Below are 15,265 nucleotides of genomic sequence, written 5' to 3'. Positions count from 1 at the left end.
ATTAATTAAGGATTAGCTTGTGGAAATGCAAGAAACCATAGTGTCAACTGTAGAAAATGTAATCCAATTAACCTATATCATTAATTACAGATGAGTTTATGGAAATGCAAGAAACCAGTGTCGACTGTAGAAGAAAAAGTAAAGGAATGCGTCAGGCTGAAAAACCACACTTACTCACTTAGAAGAGAACATTAATCAAATATTAAAGTATGATTAAGTATGCCTGTATATTTTCAAACTGATAAAAACTGCTAATTTGTGTTCCAGCATGACCTTGGAGGAGACTCAAAATGCCGAACGGGCGGTTGGTGACCCAGGGGGTCTGGCTTTCACAGAAACGGTGAATATAATAACATTCTTGGTTGAGAAGTGTGGGCTTGCTCCTACAGGGGAGGAGCATAAGGCCTGGTTAAAGCAAAAAGATGAGGAAAACTATGTGGAGATTGGGAAATGAAAGAGTATGAGGAGATGGAAAAATGTAAAGGAAGATAAAGAAGAAGGGAGGGATGTTAATAACGAAAGAAGATTAAGAGGCTTTAAACAATAATGTGTAAGCTTAAAAGGAAAATTGGAAAGTACAGAATAGCACCATGTTTTGCATAATTCATCTTTTATGATTCCTCTTTGTTAAAAAGCAGTTTGCGGGACGGGGGTGTCTTGAAGAGCTTGCAGGGCAGGGCGTCTTGCTTTGTAGACTGTCAGTTTCAAGATGTCTGATATGCCAGTACAATGTGATAAGAACAGCTTACAAAGCAAAAATATCTTGAAGGCCTGTGCAGTATAATAAAAACATTTATTTTTAAGAGGTAATTTGGGCGATTGCCACAATGATGTTGGCACCCAAGAGTGCTAAATCGATGTGGCGCCACAGAGACCAGCTGGTGTTTTTAGGAATGTTTTAGGAGGAGTTACATTGAACAAAGTGTATAAAATGGGTGTAAAACTGACAATCGAGGTTCAACTCTGCAGAGTTTGTCGTGAGCTACAAACCCCTTGCCGAGCTCAGACCTCACGTTCCCACGAGCAGTACCCCACGAGGAGGTGTCTCGGGGACGAACTCTCTTTTCCTTTAAGTACTTTCGAACGTCCTGGAGAACTGGTAAGTTCTACTGAACTTCCAGCCCAGTCTCGAAGTGAAGGGGTGTGATGCAAATCTGTTATATGATTTCCTGTATTCACTGTATTCCTCTAAAAGACCCTTTCTCAGATATGATTATTGTCAGATATACTTTATTATAATCAAAAGAATAGTTATACAGCTGACAGGTTGTTTTCCTACATTTTTCCATCTCATACTCTTTTATTTCTCAGTCATCTATATTGTTTTCCTCATCTCTTTGCTTTAACCAGGCATTATGCTCCTCCCCTGTAAGAGCAAGCCCACACTTCTCAACCAAGAATGTTATTATACATTCATGTTAGGGATGGCCTCAGTCAGACCTTTAGCCTTGGTCCTTAGTACCCTAAATCTAAGTCCTCCGACTTCAGACTCCTCTGCTGACAAGTAGGGCTGCTCATTAGCTCTGAACCACATATTTTTCCTCTTACGGGCGTTCTTACTACCACCTCGATGGCATGTGCGAGGGATTAACAATGCATTCCTGCCTAACCCATCTTCTGTCAATCTCTCATCAGGCGGGCCCAAGGCTGGGTCCTCGACAAGTTGATCCGGCTTTGTGCACTTGTGCTAATAAAGTCTGATTTTCCTGAAGAGCTTGCTGCCATCTTTTCCCTCATGAAGTTGTTTTTCTACAAATTAGAGATTGGACTTTGAATTCTGTCGTTTCCTAGACACGACATTGGATCTGCTATTGCTGCTCATCTTGGTCCTGGTTCCCGGGGCGATGGTCACGTCAATCCTGTACTTTCAAACTTAAAAATGGTACAAAATATTGTTTGGAATGTATGTTTAATTAAGGGACATGAAAAAAAACAAAAAACACACAAACACATTGAATTTAAGGCACACTGATACACATCTTACACCCATTACTCACAGTCTTGCTGAGGCATTCTTGCATGAAATCATCAAAATGCAGCAAATAATTCATATTGGGAGTCACTGAATCATACATTTCAGAAGAAGGAAGGAGATTTCAGTAAATGGAAACATAACTCAGTCAACCAGGGGACACGCTTAACTTATTCCAGTGCTGCCTCAGATTTGACAACCTTTCATTGGAAATACACAGTATATAGATATAAAATATTTATAAAAAGCTATGGGAAAATGCAATCTCATTTACCCTTAAAATCCTATAAGGTAGCATCAATATCATCCAATGCTTAACACACTGTAGCATTTTATGTTACACTCATACCTTTACAGAAAGTGAAGTCTTTCAATCAAGGACATAATATGAATTTGTGACAGCTACTTCTATTAAAGGGGTTGATGAAGCCTCACTCTCCCATAGTTACTATATCTTGTGTAGCACCATAGTAAAGTGCTACAGAAATACAGTAATGACATGGATTCTACTTCACTTTAAAAACCACTTAAATTTGGTCAACAAAGGATAACGGGAGTATTCCTAAATTCATGTAGCCATCATTTTGAGGGCTTCCTTTCATTGTTTTTTTCCATGTAGACTGCATTGATGTATATCATTATGTATATCACTTGCAGTATAATGATGTTAAAGGTTACTCTGACATTTCTGTGAAAACTTCAGGGATGCTGTCAAATATTTTTAGGCACAGCATTTAGTATTTTCCTTTACTGTGATCCAACGATTCCAATTAAAACATATACATATTATGCAAACACAACCTGTTATTCAGAAAAATGGGTATTTGATCGATCAAAGTTAAGACCCCAACATTCGTAAAGAAAATTAAAAACAGCTCAATCCTGAACAAATACACATTAAAACACAAATAAAAGGCAAGAGTTTACACCAAAACTTGGTTTCTTGTACATGTGGAGGTAAGCAGGGAAAAGCAGTTCTCTCTACCAAAACTATAAACAATTGAACTACATTAGGGGGAAAGACCACTGTACCCACAGTACATAATAACACCTCTTCAGCTTCTAGGGTTGGCATGATACAATGGGAAATTGAGTGTTCATCTAATTCTGTGGCACTGTTGTCTAAAGTATAGATAACAAAGATGCATTATGTCCAAAGGGTTTTCCTATTATTAGACTAGGATGCACATACTAGACATTATTGGGGACCAATTTCCCTTCATATGCTGTGCCAGGATAAGTCTAGTAGAATTGAATCCACTCTGAATCTGCATAGGAAAAACCCTCCATAGAACAGTGTATTCCCCTCATCCTCACAAACCTCCAACAACATTTGGATTAAACTTTGTCTAAACTTCACCATCTGCTAACAACATATGTCAAGCAGACAGTGAGGAAGAAAAATAATGGTAGATGTTTTTGCATAATTACAGCACTAATGTGCACTTTTCAGTGATGCAGTGATTCAGGCGCTCTGATTGGCTCAGCAATAATTGCCTCTGTATCAACAGCCGACATGAATAATAGTGAAAATATAGACTTTCAAAAACTTTCTAAACCAAACTGTATGGTGGTAATGGTAATTCCCTAGTTGCCAGTTGCTAATCTTCGCTGTACTGGCCCTTAAAACACTTCCTTTGTCACACTGGCAGCATCTCAAATAACTACAACATCCTTAATTATTCATACCATGTCCTTACCACTGGAATTTGAAAAAGAGCCCATACCCTTGTTACCTGGAAAATCTGCAGAAACACAAGTACATAATACTGTGGAGCCAGAAAGGCAATTGCATCAACACCATCAACTGTCATTTTAGACAACAACTTGGTTCCTGAGCATAGCGCAATTTCAAAACCTCCCCTCATTCAATTTTGACATTTATTAATTTGACAACAGCTCACTTGTAAAATACACACCAAACCCCCAACCCCTCCCCCCGGGAGAAAAATACAATAAAATCTTTTTTTAAAAACGAACACAAAACAATATTGAACACTAGAAAAATGTTCTTAGGTTAGTGTTATTGACCCTGAATCATATTTCTAACGCTGTGCACCTTGGGTCTTATAGTTCATCATGTGCGGCAGACTCGTCTGCCTTCAGCTTGAACTCTTCAGCTGTGATCTTTCCGTCGCCGTTGCGGTCCTGGTTCGTGAACATGTTCTCGATGATCCTGTGGGCGTCAAAGCCAGGGGCAAGGCGGCCCTTACCCTCATTCACCTGCCGCAGGATGTAATCAGAGAACTGCAGGGAACATGGGATTACAGGTTAACACAGTGACTGCTAATATCCTATAGTGGCATCTATCTGAAATATTCCTTTCACTATAATGTGAGCAGTCCACAACTTCCAGTAACCCAATTTCTTCAATATAATTTTGTTCACCCATTCTTTTACCAATAAATGTTTCTATTGGGTACAGTAGAAAAAAAACAACCTTGTTTTTAGTTAATTGAAAAATAATATCCTACCTCTGAAGGCTCCACATTGTTGTCCTTGTTCTTGTCCATCTCAGTGAAGAGATTGGGTGAGACATCGCTGTCCCAGATGAACATGTAGCCATCGGGAAGACCCTCCTCCAAGCTAATCATCTCGACGTCAAACACCAATACGGCACTTCCTGGGACCTCGCCTTCTATGTGGGAAAAGAACATTCAACACTGATGACAACGGAATCCTGTCTCCCCTGGATCGCACTGTCCAACACCTGGGGCGCATTTAAAGGCAGAACCCAGCAGTGAAGTATGGAGGTCTGATTCCCCCCTGGCATCAGCCCCTTTGCAAAATGTCCTGAAGCCCTTTGCCAAGGGAATACTCCCCAACGCATTCTGTCATCAATCCTCACTGTTTGAGGTATGAGTATATTCGTTTTTTAATTAGAAGCCTTGTATAGCAAAAAGTGGATATAGTTCATTTTTAAGATGAGCCATGTGACATAGAACATGTTTATATATAAATCTAATTTCTATGACTTTTTTGCTAAATAAGACAGAAATATTGCCACTGATGCATTTCAGGATTTGCCAATGGGGTAAGAAATGTTCACTTGTCAAGCAAACGGTAATTTATTTACACACTCAGTAAATAGGGTAATATTTTCAACTTAAGATAAGAAAAATATTTGAAGTCCCACACACTTTTGGCATTGGCTCTCTGATATTAACTAGCAGGTGTGAAGGGCACAGATGGAGGTCCTCACCCACTCCTCTCTCCCCGTAGCCCAGGTGGGGAGGGATTACCAGGACGCGCTTCTCTCCCACACACATGTCCTTCAGTCCCACCTCCATCCCCTGCACCATCTGCCCTGCCCCCAGCACCACATCATACGTCTTCCCAAAGCTGTGTCTGCAAAGAGTCGTTCACAGAACAGGGACAGTCACACGCAAACAGGCACACAAGCACATGTACAGGGTCAGTCACATGCACAAACAGGCACAGAACAGGGTCAGTCACACGCATGAACAGGCACAGAACAACAAAGTGAAGACATACACTGATATGCCATTCTGAGACAATCAGACCTAGTACTTTGGGCTTCACCTGCCTTACAAGGGAGGAGAGGAGTTTCAGACAGGGTGCACTGGGCTAAAACACACAAATCAAACACTTCTCGCGGTTCAGAACCACAGCTCAACAGCTCAATGTGTGGCCTAAACTACAGAGCATTTAGGCGGACGTGGTGCCGCACAGTGTTATCCGCGTGGGTCTGCTGTCGCCATTTGTGCCAGGCGCAGAGTGGGCGACGCCCCGACAACTCACGTGGAGCCGATGGGCGTGCCATCCAGCAGGCTGGCGTTGTAGTGGCACTTGACAAAGTCGCCCTTCTTGCTCAGGAGGCTGCAGGAATCGGGCTTGTAGCTGCTGGTAACCTGCACCGTGTCCGAGGGGTTGTGGAAGTCGATCACATGGACGTCGAAGACCAGGACAGCCGAGCCGGGGATCTTGGTGCCTGAAAAGACACCCAGGCACGTGCGTTGTGAAAACCCACCATTCCTATGGAATATTTCCCCAATTTATCCTTTGTATCAGTATTAAACAGTGATGTGAGTGAAAGTATATATATATATATATATATATATATATATATATATATATATATATATATATATATATATATATATATATATATATATAACAGCACTGAATTATGACATTTGCACTGTATTGTATTTTTTTTTATATTCTCATTGAGCACTGTAACTACCAATATTTTATTAAAGTCAAAGTATTATAGGGAGTGGTTAGCCAAAAGGGAAATGCGTAATAAGAAGTCAGGTGACCTATTAAAAGTTGCACCACAAGTATTTCCTAATAAGCCTATGACAATGTGTAAGCCAATCACAGCAGAATGGGAGAAGAGACCAATCAGAAGCAAGTAAACAATTGTGGCGCACCAGGATGGGACGAGACCGCGCCCAGAAAGAAGGAGGAGCAGAGGCCATCACAAGCATATATTAAGAGAGTGTGCCGGGGGGATTGTTGGGTTGTTGCGCGGACACCACAGCTTTTGTGACTCTATTATATCTGATGGAATAAAAGGCTATTATTTAACACTTAGCTAAAAGATTCCTGATTATGAGAATTTGGACTAACTCGTTGTCTTTGGGGAACCATAACATTCCTACAAGGGCGAAAAGCCCATCTGCACCGCAGGGCTACTGTGACCACCCAGCTGAACCAACGCATTGGCCAACGTCCTGTTGACTGACGCCCCCCCTCCTTGGTCCTCCTTATGCAGCAACCCACAGCACCATCAGTCATAGTCCACACAAGTGCTGTCCCAATTCTGTGTTGCTACAAACAAGGGCCTCAGATGGACAGACCAAGTTTTATTAATTCCCAGATAATACCACTACTAAAGCTTTATCTATGTGGCTAAGGTATATAACTGGGACCCGGAAGGTTGTTCGTTCAAGCCCCGGTGTAGCCACGATAAGATCCATGCTTGGGCCCTCGAGTAAGGCCCTTAACCCCGCATTGCTCCAGGGGGGAGACTGTTCCCTGCTTAGTCTAATCAACTGTAAACCGCTTCAGCTAAAAGCTTCAGCTAAATACATGTAATGTAACAATGTAACTGTATGTTCAGCCTGTCAGGAGGCTGGTGATGAAGCGGGCGTGGTCCTACCTGTGCCCTCCTCTCCGTAGCCCAGATGAGGCGGGATAACGACCCTCCTCCTCTCGCCGATGCACACCCCCAGCAGGCCCATATCCATGCCTGCGATCACATATCCCTTCCCGATGTAGGTGTCATATGTGCGGTTCCGGGAATAGCTGAGAGACATGAACATCCTTAGCACGTCCACACGAGCACAGACACTCACACGCCAAATTTGACAGGAGGGTACTGTACCAAAGAGCGAGCCAGTCTAAATTTCTTCAGCTAAGATCCACTCCAAATGATACTATGAACCAATATAAGGTGCTCCAGGTAATTACATACTTGCATAAATGCTGAAGGTATTCATCTGAGATGGTGTAAACGAGTGGTTCTCAAATGCAGTGCTGGGGGACCTCTGTGTGTGTGTTTTTTTGTTCCAGCTAAGATTGCATTCCTAGATTTTCCTAAATTAGGCACTAGGGAATTATTAACCCTCTTAAGCCACATTATGCCTGAAATTGCCATGTATGCCATGAAGAATAAATGTTATGTTTATACTGAAAACAATTGCATAAAATGAGGTAACATACGTTTTAACTCATCAAATTAAAGACTGAGGTTAACCAATTAGGTTGCTGGATGCAGGTGTTCAAATTCATTCATATTTCATCCCAACCATTTCGTCAGCAATGCAGGTTTGGTTAATTATCATTTTCTTAATACTTCCTACATTATCTATCAAATGGTTCGATATCATGGCCAGGAGTCCACACTTTCTCCAATTAGGAACATTTTGATTCACCTCAGTCTTGAATTTATCGCTTCATGTAATTGTTACCAAGATTGCACAATCTGAATATTAATCTTCATAGCTTGCATAACCATTTTTGACATAATGTGGCTTAAATGGGTAAATAATTGAAGAAAAATTAGCAGCTTGCTAAAAACATTGGATTGCTATTGGTGTTGCAAGGAACACCAGCATACACAGGGGTCCCCCAGAACCGAGCTGGAGAACCGCTGCAGTAAACAATGAAACGTGCCTGCATGCAGCGCACTCCCTCAACAATGTCGCCCCCTGGAGGGAGCAGGCACAATTACAGCCCCACGCACCAACAGCCAGGAGGGTGAGGGTAAAGAGGATCTACCCTGCAATGGTTACGTTGAATCTTCACACACAAGTTAACACGAATAGTAAAAACAGAGCTTAGCTGGCCTAATTCACCTGGAGTCAAAGAAGGTCCCATCCAGAAGGGATCCGTTGTAGTGATACCGCATGAAGTCACCTTCCTGGCTCTTTCTGGTGCAGGTTTCAGGGATCACCTGCTGCTCCACCGAGATAGTGTCTTTGGGGTTGTGGAGGTCCAACAGGACTACATCAAAAACCAGGGAGGCCTGCCCCGGGATGTCACTGCCTGCAATACCAGAAGACAACGGTCACCATACCAGAGTCCCAGCACCAGGAAATGTGTTGAAGGGTTCACAGCTCACTGGCTGGACCAACATAGGAAACCCCCATATTTTCCAAAATACATTTCTTCATTCAATCAACATGGAATTTCACTTAAGACTGAGAAACCTCATTGACTCAAACATGGTGGCAATTGATCAGGCAACTGTAAAAGTGACTGAAAGCTATTCAGAGTGATTTTATAACATATGAGTGGAGGGAGGGGGACCGGCAGAAAAAGTACAGCCATTTTCCACTCACCATCTCCATTCTCCCCATAGCCCAGGAACGGTGGAAGGGTAATGATGCGTTTCTCCCCGACACACATTCCGAGCAGGCCTTGGTCCATTCCAGCAATTAGCCAACCAATCCCCACGTAGGTGTCATATGTGCGCATGCGGTTGTGACTGAGGGGGGAGCAAACAAACAGGTATTAGATAATACATGAAAAACAGAGGCATAGTTTGGTCTAAAGAGATACTAGAACAGTAGAACATTTTTATAGTTCTCAAGAAGGACCATTTCTGCTCAGGATGAGAGCATCTACTAAACAGATGAAAAGTAAAATATGAAAGTGTACATAATTAAATACATTTGTTGATTATTTGATCACACAAATTGAGAAGAATCGGTACTAAACCTGGAGTCGAACAGTGTTCCATCAAGCAGGGTGCCATTGTAGTGGTAACGGATGAAGTCAGACACCTGGACAGTGCGGCTGCACGTCTCGGGCTTGTAGTAGGTCTGGGACTGGACCTTATCTTCCGGATTCCAGATATCCAGAAGCAGGACATCGAAGTGCAGGATGGCGTCTGGAGGGATGACGTCACCTGGGCAATGGGAAGGGACACAAAACCTCATCATTCCAAATATAGACTTTAATCCGCAGTGGATTCATCTGCTGGTCTCAACTTCCCAGAAGGGGAGTAAATTGGTATAAGCATTGTGCGCCATTCAGAGTTTAACTCAGGCACAAGTTTTTTGAAGTTCAGAAAGGCACCACTAGGTGGTGCCATTGTAAATTAATTACCATACTTCCTTGGAGCGCAAAGCTGCAATAGTAGTTTTGAAAACGAATGAATGGATATTCTTTTTTTGACAGCCTGGACTGTGTATTGCAGTGAACAAAGCTTTTTTTTTAAATACATTTTAAAAAATTATGGATGCCATACAAAACTCAAATGAAGCTACAGTGTCAAATGAAGCTACAGTAGTGTGCAAAAATGTTTTTTTTTTTTTTTGTTGTTTTTTTACCCCTGTAAAAAGCCATTTACAATTAATATCTAAGCGAACAGAAGCAAACCTGACCTTTGAATGGTACAATATTAAATTACACATTTCTTCCAATTTTAAAGCAAGATTACATTTTATTTGAATTTTTTTTGTTTCAAAAAGGCCCGGTGCAAAACTTTGGGAACCCTGTCAGTTAGTCAGTTTGTAACTCCTCCTTCAGCAACTACCAAAGCTTGTAAACCCAACTCAATTCTCACTTTTGGAATTTTTCTTCCTGGCAGAACGTCTCCAGCTCAGAAATATCTTTTGGCTTCCTTTTTTTGTTGGAGATCTCTCACAGATTTTAAATAATATTCTAAGTCTGCGGACTGTGGTGGCCATTCAAAAACCTTCATCCATCTTTCCTGGAGGTATTTCACAGTTGATTTTGATGTATGCTTTGGATCATTCAACTTCAACATTAGCCTCTAGAATTTCTTGATACTTGGTGGAATCCATTCTTCCTTCCACTCACACAATAATTCCAGTGCCCCCAGCTGCCACACAACCCCAAATCATAATGGATCGACCTCCATGCTTTACAGTTGGAAAGGTGCTCTTCCCTACAAAGGCTTCACCCTTTTTGCTGTAAACATACCTTCTTTGGTGATGGTCAAAAAGTCTGGCTTTGTCAGTCCAAAGCACAATGCTTCAGGCTTCTCAATGTTTTCTTTTGCACTTAAGGCAAAATTTTGGGTTGAGGTTGTTCTTTCTGGCAAAGTAGGCCTTTGTTATTTAAAGTATGTTGTCTTCCAGACCTTTTCTTGACTTCAACTATCCCATTTATCTTCAATTTTCTAATAATACTTCTGACAGTGGAAATAGGTAGTTTGAAACATTGAGAAATTTGTTGTAGCCTTCTTCTTGGTGAAAATGAACCATCTTCAATCTGGAATGCTCGGACAACTGTTTAGAGGAACCCATGGTGGTTAACACCAGACAGAACAACCACTGCAGTTGGATACTTTAGAAGGCATGAAGTTACTTCAGAATAAAAAGTTCAGCCCTGGAATTATACCCGACTCATTGAAGCCCTTACAAGTAAAAGCACAGGGCCCCTTTCCTTTTTTATCATTAATAAACAGTAAAAAATGAAAATAAAAATAAATCTTGCTTTAAAATGTGAAGGTCTCATGTTTAACTCAATCACATACAGATTCGTTGTAACAGACATTTAAACCAAGGGTGCCCCCCTCCGATTTTTGCACCTCACTGTACACTTTCCAAGTTATTGAGGGACTTTCACAAATAAAGATATTCGGTGTGTCCAATGTTTCAACAATGTACGGGAATATTTTTAATGTATCCTAAAATATATTATATCCTAGCAATGTGGAATTTGTTCAAATATCTGGCAGCAGAGAACAGGCTGTCAGCTTGTTTCTAAATATAAATTGGAACCCTAAACACCTGGAAAACTGAACTCAGCATTTCAGCACACTCAAATGTTCATTCTGCACAGAAACCTTTTTGGGGTGGAACATCGCAAATATGTGGCTAGAATGTTCACTTAAGAATGTTGAACTAACAATCACTACTGTAAATTGAAAGCAATCAAGTTCTAGAACAGTCAGATAGAATTCAGAAAAAACATTCCTCAAATGGTTAAAAGTTTGCTTCTTTGCAGTTCATACATTGTGTAATTTTATATTGTGCACTGCTCCTGCAGTCAATTCTTTGCACCTACATTCTGTAAAATATTCCACACTCTCCAGGACCAGGGAAATCCCTTCAGGCACATATCTTTAAAAAGGTCAGACATATTCCTTTCTTTCATCACCTTTCAAAAGACAGGAAGTCTTGGAAGAATGTGATGCCCCCACACAAGACTTGAAAAAGTGATGAATGAAAACGTAGTTGTCCCAATCAATACGGCGGAATTTGGAATTAAATGGAAAGGTTGCTTAATATAGTATTTCTCTTAATTAACATTTGAGGATTTTTTTCCACAGCTATGCAAGTTCCAGGGCCAGGACTAGGAAGCTCTCTGATGTGTTGGCAGGTCCACAGTCAGACTATGCCCCGCCTCCAGCTACACTGCTGCAGTTAAAGCCTCTCCACGCCCAGCTCACCAGTCACAGCACGTTTAATGAGGATCAGTCCCAGCATTCCATACACCCGCCCCCCCCCCCCACCCCCCAATTCTGGCTGCTCTTCACAAAGGCAAGTCATCAGACAGCCACGCACCACACAACACACACTTACCCTGCAGGGTCACACAGTTTCATAAACAGCCCTATGAAATCTGCACACCATTCCTGCACTCAACTTCAAACCCAGAAATGGAGCAGTTGGTCTCTTGCAGTTTGTGCATTCATCCACACATTAGACCCTGAGGTAGAGAAGCTCTGCCAGAGGGCCAGGAGTGACAGGGAGGGGGAGGATCAGTGGGCTGGTAGCAGGAGGGTCATGAAGGCTGGGGTGAGATTCAGTGGAAAGGGGGTTGGGGGAGGGGGTGCCGGTGTGTGTGTGTGTGTGGTTGTGTGGTTGTGTGTTGGGGTGAGCGGGGCTGAAGTGGCACGCCCCATAAGTATCCATAGATTCACTTTAGTAGGACCAAAATCAGAAACCAAACCAAACTCAGCTATTCCATAGAAAGGGAAAAGATGGATTAAAATTGAAATGGCATAGCTTATAATGGAGCCTATAAACATCTTATGTTATTAAAAAAAACATCCAATGTCACTCATTGTGAAAGCTCAGTCACATCTGGTACTCCCTTAAGTGTGCCAGGGGGGCAGGGGCAAATGCACAGGGGCAGTGTGGCTGGTCTGGGGCAGTAGGGTAGCTGAAGGCAGATGTGTAGGCAAGCTCATGAGAGAGAAGGAAGGGCCATTAAAAAAGGGGTTGAACATATAGGTCCTATTCGTAGCTTAGCCAAATGTTGACTGAATGATGACACTGATGACTGAATGAATGAGAAGCATCAATTGTACAGCGCTTTGGATGAAGACACTATATAAATGCAGATCATTCACCATATTCTTTTTTAATTGGTTACTTCTTTTTATACCCAATGTTTAAGGCTTCTCATTTATTTTACGCATTTAGTTATTCTCAGGTTCTTGTGCAAATGAAATTCCCTTTGGGAAATAAGGGAATCATTCATTCATGTTGCTCTGAATCTAAAGCTGTGTTTGTGTAATCCAGGCCTTTATGACCCCAGGCTCTGTTTGTTCAGCCAATCTGACCCCTCCTCATCATTGAGTCAGCTGTGTTTAACAACACTGTATACCTTTCAACAAGGAAAACATCGAAAACATTCTCTCTGTCTCTGTCTCTCTAAAAAACAGTTGAAGTCTGAATGTATTATTACTCAGTGTGCCTTGAAGACAAACGGGTAACATGAGCATTGGGTCTGAGGAGGCCTTACCGTATCCGTTTTTTCCGTATGCCAGGGCAGGAGGGATCTTGACCACACTTCTCTGGTTCACACACATCCCGACCAGGGCCTTATCCATGCCTGCAATGAGCTGCTTCTTCCCCACATACACATTATATGTGGAACCACGGTCATAACTGGGAACATCAGAAAAGAGGAAGAGCTTAAAGGCATCCTCCCCCAAACCATGGCCATATCATGCATGCACACACAACCGGATGTGTGAATGCATAAACACATCCTAGCTGACCCATCCAGGTGACTGAGAAAAAATTCTAAAAAATTCTAAATTAAAAATTTTAAAATTTTAAAAATCGTTGGTTGCAGTCAAGAATGTGCAATCAAAGTGAAGGAATGGGCCGTATAATGTGGAGGCTGCAGATGTGTGGCACGGTGGTTGCACCTTCCTGCCTTGAGTAAACATTCGGCTGCACTGATAAGTAAAGAAACACGTAAACTGCATAAGACATGCAAGATGTGCTGACGTAGTAAATGGTGTCGATTTTAGTGTTTCGGATTCCCATCAGAGCAAATTAAGTAGGACCTTTCGCTCAGATGCACACCGTGTACCTTCCACAGTCGTGTGCGTTTTCCAGTTCTCACACTGAATCCTTACTAACTATGGTGGCAGAAAACAAGTTTTTTCTTTAATCGCAGAATGAATGCAAACGCAATTACCAACATGCCTCTAAATTAAGAAAGTGCTGATACATTATGCATCGTGTGTGATCTAGATTATGATACCTGAACAAGAGTATAATACCTGCATAATAGCCTAGCTGTCCAAATGTTAGTATACACTGAGTTTACAGCCAGTGTATCTAGCTATATTATAACAATCTTACTGATTGCGTCGATTGTAGTAAATAGTGAAAATAAACCAACTAAACGAAACGGTCACTTCCACAAACCATTAACGTTTCCAGTAAAATTAGATTATAGATGAATATAGTGCCGTGACATATTATTTCTCACCTATAACGGAGTTGCATCCATTCATACAAGTCAGGCGAGCATGCTGCCTGCGTGGCCACTTCCCCGGTCAAAAGTATACCCCGTGGACGACCGGCGTACGTACACTAACGAACACTAGTAGCCGAATAGTATGCAGCATTTGCGACGTACAGAAATTGAATAACCGTATGGCCTGAACCATTATTGATGCTTACCTGGAGTCAAACTTTTTGCCATCGGGGAACATGCCATTGTAATGATATCTGACAAAGTCGCCAGATTTCACTGTCCTTTCACACTTCTCAGGGACGAAAGTCTTCTCCACGACGATGTCATCCAGGGGCACCGGAGGAGCGTTGCAAGCAACGAAAGTGATCAAAAGTGCCAGATAAATCATAATATGCAAGCGCAGTCTCATTTTGCAGGAAAAACTATCAGTTTAACCAGGATCGTTATGAAGCTCGATGTGTTGTGTTGGCACTACTAGCAGCCTCCTTCGTCCCCTCGCGTCGAATCTCTTCTAACTGTCCGCGATTGAATGGATTTACTACGTAACGGAACCTCCCTTTGCAGATATGTAAACGTGTAGCACAGGCCCCCTCAACATCCGAAGCAAACTCCCATCACTTAGGCTGTCCAAAAATCTGCACGATTTATCAGTTATATTAAAACAGCACTTGAAAACAAGTTGCAAATGAAAAAGCGACTGCCTGAAAAATATGTTTACCCAATTCTTACGTTTTCTTCCAGTTATTCTAGTGGTAGGCTACTTTACTTCAGTCTCCTTAGTTCTTCCCGAAAAAAGGATGCGGAGTTATCCAGGCCGTAGACCGTCTTTTACGTGGCAGATGGGGGAGGGGTTTTTGAGTTTCATTTTATGGTCTTGAATTTGTTTTAGCGCACAGCTGCTGCGATTAGTACCATCTGTACTGGTATCATGTGTACACTTTCTATTCGTTATTTCACACATACATATAGTTTTATAAAGTACAATATCTGGGTTCGTATAGGCTATAGCTACAAACATTTTGCTTCAATACTTAGGGAATTTACCATGGCAACATTGTAGCCTAGTATAAATAATTGTTGCGTGCCCATCAAGGGGATAGCACATTTCTATGCCCAATAAAATGT

At 41.8% G+C, this 15,265-nt stretch overlaps 1 protein-coding gene across 3 annotated transcripts; it reads right to left on the bottom strand.

Moving 5' to 3' along the window:
• Positions 1 to 1,892: 1,892 nt before the first annotated feature.
• Positions 1,893 to 14,921, bottom strand: fkbp9 (FKBP prolyl isomerase 9). 3 transcript variants are annotated; one of them, XM_061254574.1, is made up of 10 exons: positions 14,347 to 14,921; positions 13,169 to 13,314; positions 9,164 to 9,353; positions 8,785 to 8,930; positions 8,299 to 8,488; positions 7,101 to 7,246; positions 5,735 to 5,924; positions 5,175 to 5,320; positions 4,447 to 4,610; positions 1,893 to 4,219 (listed from the first exon to the last, which is right to left on the bottom strand). In XM_061254574.1, the coding sequence occupies exons 1-10, from the start codon at positions 14,547 to 14,549 to the stop codon at positions 4,040 to 4,042; spliced, it is 1,701 nt and encodes a 566-aa protein (XP_061110558.1). In that variant the 5' UTR covers positions 14,550 to 14,921; the 3' UTR covers positions 1,893 to 4,039. The 3 variants fall into 3 exon arrangements, with proteins under 3 accessions (XP_061110558.1, XP_061110559.1, XP_061110560.1); XM_061254575.1 differs by having other exon boundaries at positions 4,447 to 4,607; XM_061254576.1 differs by having other exon boundaries at positions 5,175 to 5,314.
• Between the last annotated feature and the right edge of the window lie 344 nt (positions 14,922 to 15,265).

This window comes from Conger conger, chromosome 9, assembly GCF_963514075.1.
Source record: "Conger conger chromosome 9, fConCon1.1, whole genome shotgun sequence".
Taxonomy (NCBI): domain Eukaryota; kingdom Metazoa; phylum Chordata; class Actinopteri; order Anguilliformes; family Congridae; genus Conger; species Conger conger.
This window is presented reverse-complemented; position numbering and strand designations above follow the sequence as displayed.